A 21,504-nucleotide genomic window follows, 5' to 3' on the forward strand; every position below is an offset into this window, starting at 1 on the left:
CACCTGTTCACCCTTTTCCCCTCAATTATTTGCAAATAATCCCCTTCCCATTGAGATCTGTTTCCCTACTATGACCTATATCTGTTCTTAATAATCCAGTTATTTCCCCATCTCTTATCTTTGACTCTGCCCTTGCTGCTTCACCATATTGCACCTTCAGCCTTTCCTTCCAGATTCCTCTCATCTTTTCATGTTTCTCCATTTCCTTCCCCAGTTTCTTTAAGTTCTCCAGGGCATCTCTGTTTTCCTAGACATCTTCAACACTGGGCTCTTCCTCCTTTTTCCATTTCCTTGTAATGCCTCTCTTCCCCTAATGTCATAAGCTTTTCTGTTTATTATCTTAATACTGAGGTTCTATCCTAGTGTCATACCCTAATAACCATAGTTTACAAGTTAAATCAGATGTTCGTCGTGTTTCACTGTTGCAGTCATTACACTTGGGTTATCCTGCTGGCAGGCTACCCGCAGTCGGCCAGAATTCCAAAGTCTTGGTCCGGCGTCGGTTGCTGTCGCCTCTTCCCTGACGTCAGTGCACCAGGTGTATATAAGATGCAGCTGACGCCATTTTCTTAAGTCTTTCTTGCCGCGTGGTGCCCGAAGCGAAAGCAAATTTTTGAAATTGAATTTCAGAACCGAAGTCTTCAATAAAGCTAAGTACCCCGTTGGGGAAACCTTTTCTTGCTCCAGACCGATGTCAGTAAAAGTTAACAATTGTATTTCTTGTGGGAAGCAAATACCGCATAAGAATTTTCACTCTTACTGTCTTCCTTGCCTAGGCCCTGACCACGACGTTTCTAGTTGTCAGTTTTGCACTAGGTTCAACCAACGCACTATTAAGCGTCGGTTTGATTTTGCATTTCATTATTTTGGCAGAAGGTTTAACTACATAATGCAGTTGGAACAGTCGATGACCGCAATTCATAAAAAACGCAAAGACAAGGAAAAGGACAGGCATCCGAGGTCCAAAACCGACAACGAAGCCTCTTCTAGGCCAGTCGCCGGTTCTCAGTGAGGCGCTTTTGCAGCCCCTGACACCCACTACTCAGAGCCACAGGCCGCCTCTGACTCCCACGTGGAGCAACTAGGCCTCTGGAAACTCAAGGTATTGGGCGTACGGAAACTATCCCCTCAGATGGGTCCAGAGCTGCTGAGCAGGCATCGGCTTCTGAGGGTGTTTTCAGACCTACATAGCTTACTATCAAGTCAACTACAGCAACCAAGGCAAAGTCTCAAACACCATTAAAGACAAAGAAACAAGTACAGCATTCTCCTGGACAGTCATCCATGCCTAAGAAACAGATGCTCAAAATGGCCGAAGACCTAATTACTTTGATCAAGGGCTCCCATCCCCCATTGATAAAAGGCCTAGGCAGGATATCCTCTGACCAGGTTTGTATTTCTTCCGATTCCTCTTCAGACCAGGGATAGTCTCTTCCTCCCTATGAGGACTCTGATGCTGAAGAATCTATCCCTTCAGCCTCTCCTCCTGAGGATTACTCTTTTGGGGAAACTTTGCACACCATGAGGGAGCATTTCCATTGGGAGAGCCAGGATTATTCAGAATCAAAGAAAAGGCTCAGAGATTTTCTTTTATTGCCTCAGCACAGGCCCCTTGCTAATACCCCCTGTGTTAGATATTGTTGATTATGTTTTTTCTGAATCTAGTTTGTCTTCTGATTCTTTACCCCCAGCTCCAGTCAAGCCAGATAGGTACTATAGGGTCCTAGACTGTCATAAATTTCTTTATAAAAACCCTGCTGCTGACCCAGAAACTATTTCTCAGGGTCCCAAAGGGGTAAAGGCTTCCACTGCAAAAAACCCAGTCCCCTCAGACAGGGATTCCAGAGCACTGGATAGATGGGGGAAAAAAGTTTACACTTCAGCAACGTTAGCAGTAAGTGCTTTGAACTGCCAGTTTCACATGCTGAAATACCAACAATACTTAATGTCTTTGTTGAAACAGAAAATGTTTACAAGCTCAGAATGTCCTGACAATAAGGAAATGCAGGATGTATTGCATGCAGCTGAACAAGTGGGAAAACATACTCTGCAATGTGGTTTTGATTTATTAGAGGCTTCTTGTAGAGCCGCAGTACAGGATCTGTCATTCGAAGGCATGCTTGGTTAAAAAAACAAAGTTTACCTGATCATGTTAAAGCAAAATTATTGGATGCTGCTTTACAGCATGATACTTTGTTTGGTGTTAAGGCAGAAGAGGTATTAAAGAAAATGGAGGATAAGGCAAAATCAATGCAGACGGTAAAGGATTTCTTACAGGTACAGCCACCTAGATTTAGCAGAAATTGGCCTTCTACAAATTGGTCCTTTCCAGTGTCAGACAAGCCTCAAAAGAGGCAGATAGACACCCAAGAGGCAGATCTCAACCCCAAGGCTCTTACAGACTTAGATAGTGGGGTGCTTCAACCCCCAAAGGAGGAGAAGACAAGTCACAACCTTATAGGAAACAGTCCCAATGACTTCCCTTTTTAAATGCCAAGCACTTACCTTTTGGCAGCACCCTTAGGGGGAAAGCTAGCACTTTTCTCACAAAATTGGTACGTAATCACCCAGGACAAATGGGTGCTGAATATTCTCTCAGGGTTACAGGTTCCACTTTCCTACCAAGGTCAAAAGGAATGCCAGACCTTCCACAAAAATCAGTGGGCAGAGGCACAAAAACAGATTACAGCTCTCATGGAAATGTGAGCTATTCAAAAAGTACCACAACAAGAACAAGGACAAGGATTTTACTCAAGACTTTTCTTGGTTCCCAGAAAGGACAAAGCCTGGAGACCCATACTGGACCTGTCTATTCTAAATACTTTCCTGGATGTTCCGAAATTCAAAATGTTGACACTACAGCAACTTCTACCCATGCTGGGCAAGAAGGCTTGGCTTGCTACTTTGGACCTCAAAGGCATACCTGCATGTCCCAATCGGACAAAATTGCAGAAGATTCCTCAGATTCATAGCTGGCACAATGCATTACCAATTCTCTGCACTGTCCTTTGGCTTATCTACTGCGCCCAGTGTCTTCACAAAATGCCTGGCACCAGTGATTGCATTTTGCAGACAAAAAGGAATTCAAATATATCCCTACTTGGACGACTGCCTTATTCAAGCAGAGAGCAAGGACATTCTACTAAAGCATCTGGCGTTTGTAAAAAGATTACTAGTTGGCCTAGGGTACACAGTAAACGAAAATGTCAAAACTAGTACCCTCTCAAGAGATAATATTCCTGGGTGCAAGCTTAAATACAACTGCCCTGATGGCTTATCTCACGCCATACAAGCAAAGGCAACTGACTCATTACTTTCAAATGATGGCAACAAAAACCCAGCTACCTGCAAGAAAAATTCTGCAGGCTTTGGGGTTCATGGCATCCTGCATCCTGCTGATTCCATATGCAAGACTGCATATGAGGAAGCTACAGTGGTATCTAAAAAGTGTTTGTACTCAACATTGCCACAGCCTGGAAGCAATAATAACTCTTATTCCCTGCCTGCAACAGGAGTTTTGATGATGGGCACTGGCATGTCACCACAACAAGGGACAGCCTTTCACTTTACCTACAGCCAGGCAGACACAAACAACAGATGCATCGGATTATGCCTGGGGGGCACACATGGCAGGAAAATGTCAAATGCCATGGAACAGCTAGTCACGGTTCCCACGAGAGGAGAAAATATACTAGATCTCATCACAAACATGGGGACAAAATGCTCCACACCAGAAGTATATCCCCCATTGGTGAGATCTGATCATAAACTAATCTCACTGGAAATCCACATCCCGCCCCCACCCCAAACAAAAATGACCACAGTGAAGAACTTCTCTAAAGCAAACTAGTGTGGTATCCTTCAAGGCCCCTGAGCCAGTGGAAACCACAACCCAAGCTGCGGAAGCCCTTACAAATGCCTTCTATGAACACCTCCAGGACTGCATGGATCAGGCAATCACAAATAAAACCAAGACTCTTTCCACAAAGGGCAAACGTCCAGTCTGGTGGACCCCAGCCATTAACAAACTTTACAATAAGAGGAGAAAGCTATTACATAATAGAACAAAATCCATAAAAGGGAAGTCACCCCTGATCATTATTAGTAAAAAAATACGAGCACTCATAAAATCAACTAAGGCCAATTTTGAGAGAAAAATTGCCATGGATTCAAAGGACAATCATAAGGCCTTTTTCAGCTATATTAGGAGCCTGGGTGGAAACTCCCAGATATGCTCAGAATTAGTCCAAAATGATACAAAAATCACTGAACCCACAGACATTGCCAACATACTGGCAGACAGGTTCAGTGCAAACTTCACCCTCTCTCCCCTAAAGGAGAGATAACTATCCCAGCGGAGTGTAGCCTCCCAGACATCTCAAATGCGCAGGTGAAAGCTGCTCTCTCTAAAGCTAAAAACACAGCATCAATGGGACCGGATGGTGTCCCCAGCTGTGTGCTACACAGCTAAATGAGGAATTAAACCCACATAAGGCAGCTGTTTAATCTCAGCCTTATCACAGGATACGTGCCCAAGGAGTGGCGCACGGCAACTGTGGTCCCACTCCACAAAGGCGGTGCCTCTATGGACCCTGGTAATTAGCCCCATAAGCTTAACAAGTCTAGTCTGCAAAGCTATGGAGAGGATCATAATGGAGCTCATAAACAAAGATATAGGGGACTTGCAGACATTGGACCCGACCCAGTTTGGCCGTCAAGGGCAGATCATGCCTTTTGAACTTGGTCGACTTCTTGAAACAGTCAACAAGGCCATTGATGAGGAAAGGCAGTCCATACAGCCTACCTTGACCTTGCAAAGGCTTCGACACAATACCCCACTCGTATTGTAGAAAAACTTACCAGCTTAAATGTAAACCCATATGTCACAAGATGGGTTGCAAACTGGCTTAAGGACAGAACCCACAGGGTTAGAGTTGCTGGGCTATGTCAGACTCCAAGCCGGTCACAAGTGGTGTCCCACAGGGCTCGGTCCTTGGGACCCCTATTGTTCGGCATCTACTTCTCAGAAGTACAGGCCAACATGGGAGGACTTTGGCTGACAAAGTTTGCTGACGACTGCAAACTGGGCGCCATAGTGGAAAGTGCATCGGACACGGATATCCTTCAGAAGGGACTCACGGAAACAGATAGCTGGTGCCAGAGCCATGGCCTGAAGTTAAACGCCAAAAAATGTATAGTCATACCTTCGGGAAAAACAAGGTAACCCCAAGCTACCATATAGGTGGCAATCCACTAAGCACAGAAGAGGTTATCAGGGACCTGGGGACCCAGGTTGACAGTGGCCTTTCTTTTGATACTCACGTTGCTAAAGTGGTTAGAAAGACCTTCTACATTGCCCACCTGATCATGAAGGGATTCACATCCAGATCTAGTGAGGTCATTGTTCCCCTGTACTCTTCACTTATCAGACCAATGATCGAGTACAATGCCCCATTCGGGATGTATCTCACCCGACATCTGCAGCAATTGGAGAGACCCCAAAAGTTCCTCACCAAAAGGATAAAGGGACTCCAAAATCTGTCATATGCTGCCAGATTGAAGAAACTCCAGCTCTATTCAGTTGCATACCGTCTGCTCAGAGGTGACATGTGCCTGACATACAAGGCCATGTCCAACCCGGAATTAATGGACATGCTCCACCTCAAAAAATCCAAATCCACCAAAACCACTAGAGCAAGCAACTTAAACCTTAGCACGGATATAAATAGGATGTGCTGGAGGGATAGATTTATCACACAGAGACTCCCTATGCTGTGGAATAAAATCCCGGTCCATGTGAGGCAGAGCACCTCGCTGGCTCGGTTCAAGAGAAGTCTTGACCTGTGGATGGGAGATCGTAGGTTTATCCCGGGAATCATCTCTGTGTTACTGCTGGACAGAGGCACAACAAACTAATGGGCACAGTATTTTTTCATATAAGGGGTGGCGTAAGCCACAAAAATTTGGGCTAGGCTTATAAGTGCCTTAGGGCAGATAGCCTAGTATAAACCTCTGAACCTATGAACCTATGTATTCAGGGCAAGTATTCTGCAGACCAAATGCATCTTCACATCAATCAAAAAGAGATGCTAGCTATACAGAATGCCCTGACAGCTTTCAAGGACCTTCTGCATCCAGGACAACTATTACTAAAGACGGAAAACACCACAGTTATGTGGTACATAAGCAAGGGGGCACGCACTCGTATCCCTTCTGCAGGCAAGCCATGACTTTGTGGAACACAGCACTGACCTATCAAGTTAATCTGCAAGCACAATTCCTGCCAGGAAAGAAAAATACTCTGGCAGACTATCTAAGCAGAAACCTCATGGATCCTCACGAGTGGAAACTAAATCCACAGGTCTTCAGCATGATAACAAAGAAATGGGGATGCCTGCCCTCTCAACTGCCAACTACAGAAATTCTGCACAAGGACTTAACACCCACAAGCATGGAAAGTGGATGCTGTCTCATTCAGCTGGAGAACCCTAAAAGTTTATGCCTTCCCACCACTGCCTCTTCTTTCCAAGGTGCTCCTAAAAGTCAGATAAGAGAGGCCAAAAATGATCCTGATTGCCCCAGACTGGCCACACCAGCACTGGTACCCAATCTTAAAGAACTTGGCTCAAGGCCCAGCCTGGACTTTACCTCAAATACCTCAACTTCTGACTCAACAAAACAATCAGATCCTGCACAGCCAACTCAGAACCTTAAATCTGGTTGCATGGCAGATAACATAGCCACTCAGACCACACCTCTCTCTAAAGTTGTTATGGATGTCATTCTGGAGGCCAGGAGGCCCAGCACCAGGAAATCTTATGCAGACAAATGGAAGAGATTCTGCACCTGGAACCAGGCACAAGGCTTTGACCCACTTGTACCAAATATCCCCAGATTTTACAATACCTGACTGAGATGCTGAACAAAGGCCTATCCTTTTCATCAATTAAGATCCATGCCTCTGCCATTTCAGCTCATTATAACACGGAACCTCCTATTTTTTTCTCACCCGTTACTAAGGCAGTACCTCAGAGGGGCTAAAAACATAAGACCCCCCTGGAGAGCACCGATACCTACTTGGGACCTCAACTTTGTCTTGGAAAAACTCACTTTACCTCCTTTTGAGCCAGCCAATACAGCTGATATAAAAATTTTATCATGGAAAACTGCTCTGCTTGTAGCAATAACTTCAGCACGAAGAGTCTCAGAGCTACATGCATTATTGGCAGTGGAACCTTTTATCATTTTTCATCAAGACAGGGTTTCTCTAAGGACAAACCCAACAGTTATGCCAAAGGTGGTATCCAGTGTGGCTCTTAACCAAACCATTCATTTGCCAACATTTTATCCAAATCCCCAGAATAAAGGGGAGTGACTTCTGCACTCTTTGGACATCCACAGGCAGTTATGCTTCTACTTGGACAAAACAAAAGCTTTCAGAAAAACTGAGCAACTGTTTGCAGCATATGCGCAGGATCACAAGTTAAAGCTATCTCAAAGCAGACTATTTCAAAGTGGATAGGAGACTGTATTCGTTTCTGCTACGCACAACATGGAAAGTCAGTGCCTAACAACATTAGGCCACATTCTACCAGGGTAGCAGCCACTTCAGCAGCCTTCCTCAGAGGAGTACCAACCAAGGATATTTTGGAAGCTGCAGCTTGGAGTTCAGTACACACCTTTACCAAGCATTACCACTTGCCTCTTTACTCTAAATCCAGAGCAGGCTTCGCCACTGCAGTTCTGCAGGGCCTCATAGCCACTCCTAATCCTATTTAGACCCAGCCACCCTACCTCAGCTTTGGGATTCAACCCAAGTGTAATGACTGCAACAGTGAGACACGATGAACATAGTACAGTTGTGTACCTACCATAAATGTAGTTAGTGTGTTCACTGTTGCAGTCCAGGTTACCCACCCTCCATCCCCACTTTCTTTGCTGGGACTTATCTATACCTTTCTATCCTATACAACCTATGTGGTGTATTTGCTTGTAGATGAAGGTGTTGTTTTTATTTTACTGTATGTTTTTATTAGCAATATGTATTGCCTACCTATTTGGGGGCATCTGACATCTGGAGCAAGAAAAACTGAAGAAAATGACGTCTGCTGCATCTTATATACCCCTGCTGCACTGACGTCAGGGAAGAGGCGACAGCAACCGACGCCGGACCAATGCTTTGGAATTCTGGCCGACTGCCGGTAGCCTGCCAGCAGGATAACCCAAGTGTAATGACTGCAACAGTGAATACACTCGAACATCTACGTTTATGGTAGGTACACAACTGTACTTTTTATCTCCTACCACAATCAGCACCTTCTCTATCACTCTTTTATATCCTTCTAGCCTCCTACACTCCCAAAGGATATATGACCAAGTACCTGTCCCTTCTTTGCATCTCTAACATTCCCCCTGTATTCCTGGAAGCATTCTTGTCAACCTGTTGGGCGTGTAGAAATGTAAAAATCTTAAATGTTCTCATTTTACTCCCATACCTTGGAGAGTGATAAGTTGCAGATTGTTTGTTGCCCCCCCCCCCCCTTTCCAGGCCAGCAGCATTTTTGTAAGTTAATGTGTTGTGTCTACTCTTAGCATTCTGTGAAAGAGTATTTTATAAAACTAGTGAAGTTTTGGGAGCCTCTAGTTTCTTTAACAAGAGGAAAACTAGCTGTACTTAACACTAATAGTTAGAGGTCTAATATTTTAAATATGTATTGTAAAAACATTTAAGGTATGTAGCAAAACAGTTTAATAGTCTTCATTATTTGCTATGTAGACTTTGAAGTTTGTAAAATTTCTGTTCAATTTTGGCTTTTAGGTTAAAGTTGCTTTTGCCGTGGTTAGAATCAAGAATTCATGAAGGTTGTGAGGAACCTGCTACTCATAATGCATTGGCGAAAATCTATATTGATAGCAACAATAACCCAGAGCGCTTTCTTCGCGAGAACCCATTTTATGACAGCCGTGTTGTTGGTAAATACTGTGAGAAAAGAGATCCACACTTGGCATGTGTGGCATATGAACGAGGCCAGTGCGACTTGGAGCTTATTAATGTATGTATCTGCTTGGTTTCATTTAGTGTCCAATATGTTTAAAGTATTTTTTGCTAAAGTCAATTTGTTCAAAACTACTCAACTGAAATGGACAAAAAAAAATCCTTAAGTTTGTTTCACAGCAGAGACCTCCCCATACACATTATGTGGTGGGGGTTGCACTTTAACTACCCCCCTCCGAACACGCACACAAATATTTTGCAGTAGCAAACTCCCTAGGTGTAAGGTTTGTGGATTTCAGGAGCTGGAGGGAATATGTGGTGTTTTCAGAGAAAAATGATTTGTGAATTCTTATTTAATGAACCTGGTGTAACAGATTCATAACAGTGCCAGTATATAATCACTAATCTCAGCATTTACACCTAGAAGAACTGTAAAGGTAATTTAAAAAAAGTCCTTTGGATGAATGTTTATCAGATTAAAGACACATTTTTTAGGTGTTTTTTGTTGGAGTTGCATCTTCTCCCCCAGGCATGAATATTCTGACCCCTCAATGACCTTAATTTTCAAACTCTGAATGGTTCCTACCTTTATTCCAGGTTAAATGCCATTCCTTTTCAGATGTCTCCATCTTGGTTTGGCCTTTACTCACTGGAGATTGTTGTGAATAGTTAGCCTCAGAATCCCAGCTTAGATTATTCACAAAGATTGACTGGAGTAGTGGAAGTGAAGCTTTTGTGGGAAGCCTTCGTTTAGGCTATTTTTATAATTACTCTTAATCTAAGGGAGAGGATAAAAGAAGCAATGAAGAAATGTCTAGTTAGCATGGATCAAAGTCCTCTACTGCCTCTTGATGAGGGGCATTCTGAAAGATCAGTCACCATTTGCATTACGTATTTCATGTAAGCATACTTTCTTGCTGTGGATTATAGTCTGTCAGTCCTCTGCTAGGCATTCCATCGATAGTTGGTGATTGCGCAATCACTGTCTGCATTGATAAATTGATAGCTTCAAAGTGAATATTGTCCTTGATCGTTCTTCATGCACTTAGAAAGAGCAACTTTACTGCCTTTGTATTTCGGCACAAAGTAGCTTTCTGATGAGTAAAAGTTGTCTGCTGTTTTTTTTCCTGCTGTTTATATCTTGCTTAGTCTCTACATTCACGGGTGGAGCATATCACCAAACTATAGTCATGGATTTATGCTGGTCCTGTCTGGACACTGGCACTGATGGACTGGTCGCTGAAGGTGCCTTTATTTTCATGGTAATAGCAAACTCTTGGTAGCTCAAGGTCTTCCCCTGTCCCATAATGCCTTGCTCTCTCAGTCCCCTTGATCTCATTTCTGTCATTGAGAGCTTCATTACCTCTTTATGTAGCTGAAGTCATTTGAGAGGTTTTTTTCACCTAATTGGGGAAAGCCAAGTGAATTTTTTTAGGTATTTTTGCTGATTATAATTTGTTTAGCATCATGGGCTTTTTCATAACTTTCTGAAAAGTTCAAACATATTTTTGCGTTCTTTATTGGATCCCCTTCCCCAATCTCCCAGAGAAGTGTAAGTGTGTGTGTGCGTGTGTAATTAAAAAAAATTATATATGTTATATATATTTATAATACACACACTACACTGCACTATGCCTCAGTGGTTGATTGCACCCTTTTTAGCATGGATAAGGACACTAAAGCATCTAGCTTTAAGAAGCACAGATATTGCAATCCCATGATCTCTCTTTGAAGACCCACACAAGATGTGTACATTGTGTGCCTTGGGGTAAGGCATCTGGACTCAGTTTCAGTCTTGTAAGAATGTTAACTTCCACAACCTTCAGAGCAAACTTAAACTGGACCTTAAGGGTCTTTTTAAGTTAGATCAAGCAAAAGAGAAAGATAATGAAAAAAGACAGAGCCTCAGAAAATGACCAACTGGACCACCTGAAAAAAAATAAGACTGAGGAGTCAGATGTCCATTCTGGAGCAGCTTTCTGCAGGGAAGGTACAGCAGCTAGTGGTAACTTCCTCACCCCGACCAGAACCTTCCACTATCATAACTCCTGCCACATCTGTTTTTCAACTTTGGCAGGAGTCACTGGGAACCATGGACTCTGCAATGTGGAGAACAGGGAGTTTCTTGGAGAAGGGGTTTCCCATTTCTTTCTGCCCTGTGTCATCTGCAGCTTTTTCATTCCTCTTCATTGCTGCTCCATCTGCTGCTGATTCTATGCTTTAGTTTTCTGAATCGGTATGTGAAGGAGTCTTAACCAGATGGTCATGTTACAGTCAGTTTGCCATGCTTGAAAACAGGGCACTGGATCTCTAGGACATGCACCTTCTCATAAGAATAGTGAAGCCATCCAGGAAATTTACTGTTTTAGGTGGTTGCAAGTCATGACCAATTTAGAGTTCTGCCCTTTGAACTTGCCACAGAGTCCTGGATGTTCAAGTCTATGGTTCAAGTCGCAGCACACGTGCTTGCTAGAGAAATAAATGCTTCTCTACTTAGATGACTATCTCATCATAGCACTGTTCTGTAAAGGCTTATCATTGCAAGGCAAGACTTGCTGGATTTATGCCTGCTGTTGAGGATCATGGTTCATAGGTAGGTACTAGGCTATCGGCCCAAGGGCCTACGTAAGCCTAGCCAACAAGGTTCCCTGGCTTACGCTACCCAAGAAAGTTATTTTCCTGTGCCACTGTCGAGCAAAGACTCAGAAGTGATCCCCGGGGTGTATTTCCTATTTCCCATCCACTCATCAAGATTTTTCTTGAAGAGTGCTAATGAAGAACTTTGCTTGACATAGATGGGTAGCCTGTTCCAGTGTATGGAAAGTCTCTGGGATAGAAATCTATCCCTCCAGCATGTCCTGTTTATTGTGGTGACAAGGTTTAGGTCCCTAGAGCGTGTAGCTCTGAGGGATTGGGATTTCTTTAGGTGTAGCATGTCCAACCGCTCTGGGTTTGATTCAGCTTTACATGTTAGGCAGAGATCACCTCGGAGTAGGTGATATGCTACGGAGTAAAGCTGGAGTTTTTTGAGGCAGTCCGTGAGTAGGGCATTTGTTTGAGTCCAATAAGCCTCTTTGTGAGGTACTTCTGTGGCCTTTCCAGCTGCTGCAGATGTCTTGTGAGGTACATTCCAAAAGGGGCGTTGTACTCTATAATGGGTCTAATGAGTGTCGAGTAGAGGGGAACAATGACCTTTTTTTTCCTGGATGAGAACCCTTTTGTGATGTGTGCCACGTAGAAGGACTTCCTGACTACTGTGGCGATGTGACTATCAAAGGAGAGACTACTGTCCACCTGGGTCCCAAGGTCTCTTATTTCGCATTCTGTGTCAAGTAGATTGCTGCCTTATGTGGTAGCTCATGGGAACAGACTTTTTACCAAAGGGGATGACACTGCACTTTTTGGCATTGAGCTTGAGGCCATGGCTCTGACACCAGGCATCTGTCTCAGAGAGGCCCTTCTGTGGGATGTTCACATCATTTGGGGACTTGACTATGGCTCCTAGTTCGCAATCATCTGTGAACTTTGTTAGCAAGAGGCCTTCTGTGTTAGCCTGTACTTGAGAAGTAGATACCAAACAAGAGCAGTCCCAGAATGGAACCCTGTGGTACTCCACTTGTCACTGGTTTGAGGTCAGATTTGGAGTCTGCAACTTTTACAGTGTGGGTTCTGTCAGTGAGCCAGTTGGCAACCCATCTTGTGACATAGGGATTTATGCCTACTGTATTGAGTTTAGCTATAATTCCAGAATGGGGGATGGTGTCAAACCTTTGCGAGGTCAAGATAGGCTGTGTGAACCACCTTACCCTTATCTACGGCTTTGGTGACTGCCTCAAAGAAGTCGATCAGGTTCAGGAGGCATGATCTGCCTTTCACAAACCCGAACTGGGTGGGATCCAGAGTTTGGAGGTTACCAATGTCTTTGTTTGAGTTCCATGATGATACGTTCCATGGCCTTAAAAATACAAAGAGAATCCACAGTAGTCGACACAGGAACACCAGGTAGATAAACAAGTAGTTAAACAGATTTATTGAAGCGCTTTTCGGCTCTCACTACGACAGCCTTCCTCAGAATGAAAAACATTGTACAACACTTCTCTTTTTATACAAGAAAAGGCGCAAAAATTAAACAATAATTCAATTAATTAAGATCAATAAACCTAAAACCTTCAACATCTTCTTAGACATACAAACCAAAAGGGGGTATACCTATCAACTAAAAAACAGAAACTACAAAAACTGATGCACTATAACCTAAACCCAGTTGTGTAATAAAATCTGTCAAAGAACTTCAACCTATATTTAAAACTCAATAATATCAATACAATATTATATGTATGAATACAAAATATAAAGGCTACCTTTTTATATATATATATATATATTTTAAAACCTAAATACTGTAAGTTATGAATATTAAACTTCAATGTAATAGCTAAATGTATAAACACCTGTCATATATAATTAATTGTTGCCAATCAAACTTCCATTAACATATATACATACATAACCAGATTCAAAAGTTAAATATTAATGCCCAATGAGAATCAATAAATGTTGTATATGTATGTGAATAAAATAGGTTTCAATAAATTCCAAAAAGTTCAAAAATCAGAAAACTCTGAATTTTAATATTGATTTATTCACCAGTTCATTTATAATTTACATAATATAAATTCAAAGATGTTAGTTTAAATTACGTATTGAATCAGCCCTTATTATCTCACCAGATTCTTTAGTTTTGATAAGACTCCTATTGATGAAGCTTCATTTAAGCCTGGATAATTACCTGCGTTCAATTTAATTTGCCATTTTAATTCCAGTTCAAGCAGCTTTAGTGAATAAGGTCCTCCTCTAGGATTAATTTTTAATGCATCAATAATCATGAATTTAAACTGATGGTCGGGGAAGCTCAAGATATGTTTTGCTAGTGCATTCTCAGTCTTTTGGTGGTTAACAGCATAGATGTGTTCATATATCCTGTCTCTGAGCCTGCGCTCGGTTTTACCGACGTAGAAGGCAGTGCATAGTACACATTTAGCCAGATAAATAATCCCCTTAGAGTTGCAATTAAATTTACCCTTTATTTTGTATAAAACATTATCCAAAGTAAATGTGCTACTAGTCATTATGTGTTTGCACATATTACATGCCTCACACTTAAACATCCCTATTGATTTTCTCAGTGAATCTGGCTGAAATTTCAAAGAGTCTTTTAAGTTCAATCCACGCTTAAAGATGACATTCGTTTGTGGCCGAGTTTTTTTACTAAAGAAGTATTATTTTTCAGTAAATTCCAATTTTTATTCAGAATATTAATACATTCTGAACTCAGTTTAGTATAAACAGTGGTGAATGACACAACACTGTTTAAAAATTGAGTTGGAATATTAGATTGAATTTCAGGGAGAGAGCACATATTTAAACCTCTATTTGACAGGTCACTTAATTCAATGGCCTCAACAGTAGCAAACTTTGACTCCAAAAGAGAATGGTCAATTCTTCCACTCTCCAAGTTGTCTGAGTCTTCTATAGGACCAGTACGATGAATAGCCAATAAAGGCCTAAAATAATTGATTTCTCTTTTTAAGTTGACCTCAGCTATGATCTCATCAATGAGCTCAACCGGGTAATCTCTCTTCAAAAAGGCTGATTTTAAATGTAGACATTCATTGTCGAATTCATTTTTGAGAGTTACAATCCGGGCCGCTCTAACCAGTTGTCCTTTTAAAACAGCTTTCTTCTGATGGAATGGGTGACAACTTGAAAAGTGGAGGAAGGAGTTGGAGTATGTTTTCTTACGATAGATACTAGAAACATAACAATTTAAATCAAAATTTTTAGATAGCATAATATCCAAATAGGGAATAGCTAAATGGTCATATGTGTGTGTAAACTCAAGGAAATAAGTCGACTCATTGAAAAAACTCACCAAGTTAGATGCAGTTTGGTCGTCACCTTTGATTAACAAAAAAATGTCATTGAGGAACAGAGTATAAAAAATAACTGATTGCTGGTACAAGTCAGATTTAAATACTATATCAGATTACCAAAAGGCCATGACCAAATTGGCTAAGCTACCTCCACACGGTAATCCCATGGCTATTCCTCTTTTTTGTTTGTAGAATAAAGATTCAAACATAAATAAATTGTAAGAGAGGACAAGATCTAACAATTCAGAAACTATATAAATTTCTTTTTTTGGGAGTTTATATTTGTACATCATCAAAGTAACCCATTCGATGGCAACATCGTGGGGTATACAGGTGTACAAATCCTTGACGTCCACAGTTAAAAAGTTATTATCACTGTCAAATTTCAATTTATTAATCTCACTCAGGAAGGCCCAGGAATCTTTGCAAATTTGCTTTTCTTGGATGACTATTTTCTGTAATGAAACATCTATTACTTTTGCACATACATATAATGGTGAGCCTCTACCATCCACCAGTGGTCTCATAGGTGGTTCATGTAAGTCTTTGTGAATCTTCGGGATTCCAAAAAGACTAGGGTAAACAGGAAATGAAGTAGTTAGGTAATTTAAGAGTTCACTGTCTATATAACCCTCAATAAATAAATCATTAATGCAAGATTTTATTAAACCATAGGCGGAGTTAACCTCTGACCTGGAACTTATGGCATAAGCATCCCCTTCAAGTAAAGCTTGTATCCTGTGATTATAGTCATCGATGTCAAAGATGACCATCCCACCCCCCTTGTCAGGTTTACACAGTCTAATTTTTTGTGAGTGGACAAATTTAATCAACTCTAGTTCATCTTGATTGTTAAATAACTGTTTCTTTGTTTTAACTAGGAATCTCAAATCCAATTCACATACATTTTCAAAAGTCTGTATAATAGGGTGTAGTGGTGGGTTAAATGTACTAGGTAGTCTGTACTTATTAGTAGGGCCTACATTGTTAATATTGCCCATTAAGTATTGAAAATTCAACTTTCTAGTAAATTTTTTTAAATCCATAATCACAGAAGTAACATTAAGTTTAGTATATGGGACATATGTAGTCCCCTTAGACAATAAATCAACGAGATCATTAGGCAATATACAAGAAGAAAAATTATAAACTTTAAAATCATTTTTATCATTGAGCATTATAATAGGTTTTATTTCCTCTTCCAAAGTCTCTGATTCAACCCTTAACAATTCAGGTTCAGCAACTACCACCGAGTCTATACTAACATCAAAAGTGTCTATGATGTCAGAGGAGGGGGAAACTGGGTGACTTGATAGTTCACTAAAACCAGTTGCCTCCTCTAATGAAAATTTTTAGATCTAGTATTAAATTTATGTGTGTTCCTTTGTTGTTTCGGTCTTGCCCCATTAAACCCAGAGTTAGAGGATGTACTAGAAGCCGCCCCAAAATTACAATTGTGACCCTGATTAGTATAATGGTTGTTGTTCCCAGTATTTTGAAGTCTTTCACTTCTACTAAGAGTGGGGTATTCTGCTTCAGCATCCTCAAAATTGTCATTAAACTCATCATTACTAACAATCTGGTTGTCACACATTACAGTGTCATTCTTCAAAAGATCTTCAGAAGGACAAGTATTACATACATTACATACATAGTTCGTTGCTTTAACAACAGAATTAGTCAAGGGTAGTCGATGCCATGCTTGAGCTGGGGAAGGCACAGGAATAAGCAGTGCCTTCCTTATAGGCTTTAATGTCTCTCTCCAGTTTTTTAGATTTGTTAGATTGAAGTTTAAGTAAATACTTGTCAATACTGGAGATAGACCTAGAGTAGTCATATTTGTATCTGAAAAATTCTGCATTCTGCGTAACTTGTTTGTCCAAATCCAACACTGTTTCAGTCAGTTCAGAAACAGACAGAATAATGTTTAATCATTAAATTAAGTAAATCAGCACCTTGTTTTTCAAATAATTGTATCAGTTCTTTGTGAAATGGTGACTGATTTATCAGCCCTGTAGGTTATTGCGTTCTACGCAGCCCTTTTGGTATGATATTAACGTTAAGACACTCTTTAAAGTAAGCAATCTCTAATTGTGTCTTTTTTAATTTTAATAAAGAGTTATCTAGTGCTTTTAAATTACTTACAATGTCAGGGCTATTAATGTTGTCTTGGCTTTTATTTCCGTTTACAATGCAGGAACGGACAAGTCCAGATGTATTGTTGCCAAACGAGAAACAATCCTTAATAATTCCAGCTATAGTTGGCTTGCAGACCAGGCTCGTTAGGCTAATAGGTCTATATTTCCCAGGAACAGTGGTGGCTCCCCCTTTGTGGAGTGGGATAACCGTTGCTGTGCGCCATTCAGTGGGCACAAAGCCTGATGCGAGGCTGTTATTGAACATGGTGCTTAAGTGGGGAGCCAGTTCATTCTGAAGTTCGTGTAAAACGCAGCTTGGGATGTTGTCCGGTCTCATGGATGCTGTGTTTTTGGCTTTAGAGAGTGCAGCTTTCACCTGCGTAGTTGTGATTACAGGGATTCTGCATTCTTCCTGTATAGATATGGGCCCTTTAGGGGGTGAGGGGAGGGGTCAACTTAGTGAAATCACAACTGGAATCTTCCTTGTCCCTGATATCCATCAGCTGCTAACTGAATATGGTAGACCAGTGGTACAGACTACCTCCATAACAAATTGCTACAGTTATGAAAGCAGGACTAAATCTATAACACAGTCCACCACCTGATGCCGCTACAGTTCACAAGGTGCTAGGCCTTATGGCAGCTTCTGTTCACATAATACAAAATGCCACATTAAGTATGAGACTTCTAAAGTGAACTCTTAAAAATCACTGGAATCAAGCAACAGAGCTAGTGACGCAAGCCGTAATGCTTTTTAAAGTTTGTGTATGAGATCCGCCTTGGTGGATAAAATCTGAAAACCTTCGTTCAAGGACTAAGGTTCAGCATATCTTTACTACTATAATTACCATGGACAAGCATTATGTAAATAGGAAAATCCAAGGAATGTGGGCTGCGGAGGAGGCCAAATTTCACATCAATATCTTGAAGATGAGAGCAGTCTTTTCATTGTGGGAATTTCAAGACCTGCTACTTCAAGGTGTAGTGTCCGTACACTTGGACAACATGGCAGTGGTATGGTACATAAACAAGCAGGGTCTTACCCCTTATGCAGAAAGCTTTAAATGTTTGGAAATGGACCTTGACATCACATTGCTTTCTGATAGTAGTGCTTATCCTTGGGACTTCCAGCAAGATCATGGACAAGGTTAAGCTATCATATGAATGGTCTGTTAGCAGCTAAGTAGCATTCAAGATCTCCTGCAACTGGAGAAAACTGTTGTGATCTCTGCTTCACCACTAATTGCCAAATGAAAACTTTTTCTCCATCATACCCCAATATAGACCAGCCCACATCTTCTACCCATCCCAAAAGATCCACTCTCCCACAATTGGCCCCGAGGGCTCATATATACCTTTCTTTTCCCACTTTTGGCCCCCGGAGTTTCTAAATGCCTTTCCTCCTCTTCCACTTATTCCCATGTTTTTGCAAAAATACATGCTGTACATTGCCAAGGTGGTTGTTCTCATAGCTCCATACTGGCATTGCTAGATTTGGTTTATTCTGCTCTGGCCACATCTAAGAAAGTACCATCTCCTGTTCTCTCACCTGTCTGGTCAACCTCACTTCCACATTCACTTCCTTCAGTTAACTACGTAGTTTCTCCACTTCCAGTAACAGCCAGGGACTGTATTCTCCCATCTAAAACTTTTAAGTAGTTTACAACCTCTTAAACGTCTTCTACTAGGAAGCTGTATAAGGAAAGGTATAAGTCGTCATCAAACTAAACTACTCAAAATCACATGGACCCATTTTCAGCCTCCTTATTTTGGTACTGCCCTTTCTGGCAGGTATATTTACAACAGGAGCTAGTTACCCTTATAATTTTTTTTTTTTGCTGTCTATTCATATCATCAAGAATTCCATTGCCTATCCTTAGCTTCTCACAAGCTCTACAAAGCCTTCCTGAATATAATATTTTATTCTAGACCTTTATTAACTCATCCATTCTCCTTCATGGACGTCTTAATTTCATCCTGGAGAAACTTCTAATTACCCTTTTGATCTCACTGGTTCTGCAGGCATTAAATTCCTGTCATAGAAAACCTTTGCCAACCAAGGTTGAGTTGCAGGCCTAGTCTGTATTTTTCATAAAGTCCCATCCTTCATGCCTAAGGTTGCTACATAGTCAAATTTGAAACTATTCATTCCTTTTCAAGTGTTCTTCCCAAGTCATTATAATGGAGGAGAATGCAGGTTGTATTCTTTAGATATACGCCGACTGAGAGAACTTTGGATTTTAGGAAGGATGACTAGCCTTCCAGTCTTTAAAAAAGGTCGAAATGTAACTAAGATCCCATTGTACCACTTTTATCATTCTTATAAGAAAAGCGCAGTCTGAGTCTGAACTGTCCGCAAACAGCTAAAGTTAACTTTGAGTATGTGTCTACCTGTTTGAGCCAGTGTTCATTATCCCCTGGAGAGCACTCTGCTTTGGCTTGTAAGCAGCCCCCCACCCACCCACGCACACACACACTCATCTTCCATTTTATCTCTTATTCCCTTCTGTTAGCAAATAGTATCCATAACTGATAAATACTGTGTGTTTGTTAATTTAAACCGAGACCACAGTAGCCTACTGATACAGGGTTGTCCTCTTTTTCCACCTGAGAAATGGTTAAGAAATGACTTGGTTTCAGAGCAGTCCTTGGTCAATTCTGATTGTTTCTTAAACAGAAACGTGTGTTTGCTTTGGCTCATTAGCAGCAGTACAAAGAACTGCCTGCTCACACCCTTGTTCTCCCCCTTCCCTGTTTATTACCTTAAGCCAATCCCAAAGTTAATAAATATTATCTGTGGCAGGCACCATTTTTAAAACTACAACCACCCTTTGAGCACCTCATGCTCGGCTCTGCCATAGAACTTATTAAAACTGCCTGAACTAGGGCACAGCTAATTGATAGTTTGTAGAAATACAGGGTACCTACCCGAGTCTCCACATTCACTATCATATGCTCATTTGTCAGTTTACTCTGTTACCTGATTGTTTCCAGCCCCTTCATAAGAGCAACCAACAGGGTCTCTACCCGCTTCGCTCCCCACCCTGCCCTTTATTCCCTCCCATCCCCAGTGGTCCTACCTTTATTGCACTCACAAACCCCACCCATCTTTCCAATAGCCAACCACGGCACTAAACCCAACACTACCTCCTCCATCTTCCCACTACTATCACTCCTCCTCAGCTAACATGTATAAGCATAGCTTACCTATACTCACTGCATGCACTCTCCTTGCATATCTTACATCCTACCAAAACTCCGTCATTCCCCCACTCAACCACTACCACTGTAGTACTACTCACACCACCACTCATGTCTCACCCTCACTCAGCTCCCCTCCCACCAACTCAAGAACCATCCCTATGCACCCCCTGCATATTCTAGCAACTATATTACTCAAGCATAAAGCATCCCTACAACTTAACGTAGTAGCCCTCCCACCATACCTATTACCCACAGAGCATAATCATAAAGTTTCCCTAATAAGCAAACACATTCAAAAACTGAGAAAACTAATAACCTCATGCATATCAAAACTAGCCCTAAGTGGAGACATCCACCCCAACCCTGGCCCTACCATCTCCAACCCCAATCCTCATAATCAGACTAGAAACCACAACTTCTCCTATATCACAGCCAATAGAAAGCCAAGTGACTTCCTTCTACTAAGCCTAAATATTAGAAGTATATCCAACAAAGTCCACGAACTCCATGTCACCATAAACTTGTACTCCCCAGATATAGTCATCCTGACAGAAACCTGGCTAAAACTTCACATTACCAGTGAGCAAATCCTCCCTACCGGTTATGGCATACTAAGAGTAGATTGGCTAAACAAGAAAGGATGTGTTGTAGCTATAATATTTAAACAGCATCTAAACATCCAGATCTTAAAACCATCGGCTCCACAAATAGGCAATGAAGAAATAGTATATACCAACCTCAAAATTAACCAAAACAAAACCATCAACATAATTGGATGCTACTTCCCACCTGGCCAAAACATCCCTCCACTAGAAAACCTCCTCAGCTGGTCTACCCACCATCTCCCCCAAGAAACTATAATTTTAGGTGACTTCAATATTGACTGGCAGTTCTGTTCTGGCAACCTTCCAACCCATCATGTAAACCTTCATGGCTTCACCCAACTAGTCCATTCGCCAGCCAGGATATGTAAAGACTCCAGCAAGCGCACTACCCTGGATTGGATACTTGTCAGTAAGAACCCCCAGTCGTATGTAACAGGCTGCTTATCAGATAGCCTCAGTGATCACTCCCCAATATTCCTACTCAAAAAAATACCTATACCAAGCTAAACCTGTCATCTACCATCAAATACGTAAAAACTAAACTTTAACCCACTCACATTCATCTCATCCCTCAAAGAATGTAACTGGCATCCTCTAAAGTACCTTAGTCTTGATGACGCAGTTGAATT

General features: G+C 41.4%; 1 protein-coding gene across 1 annotated transcript in view; it reads left to right on the top strand.

Annotated features, from left to right (window-relative positions):
• Nucleotides 1-21,504, top strand: part of CLTC (clathrin heavy chain) — a 2,794,584-nt gene that overhangs the window by 1,470,286 nt on the left and 1,302,794 nt on the right. Inside the window, exon 18 of the mRNA XM_044054892.1 lies at nucleotides 8,819-9,053. Within this exon, the coding sequence (XP_043910827.1) occupies nucleotides 8,819-9,053 (235 nt within the window). The remainder of the gene's footprint in view (nucleotides 1-8,818; nucleotides 9,054-21,504) is intronic.

This window comes from Protopterus annectens, chromosome 13.part0, assembly GCF_019279795.1.
Source record: "Protopterus annectens isolate FY-2018-M chromosome 13.part0, PAN1.0, whole genome shotgun sequence".
Classification (NCBI taxonomy): domain Eukaryota; kingdom Metazoa; phylum Chordata; order Ceratodontiformes; family Protopteridae; genus Protopterus; species Protopterus annectens.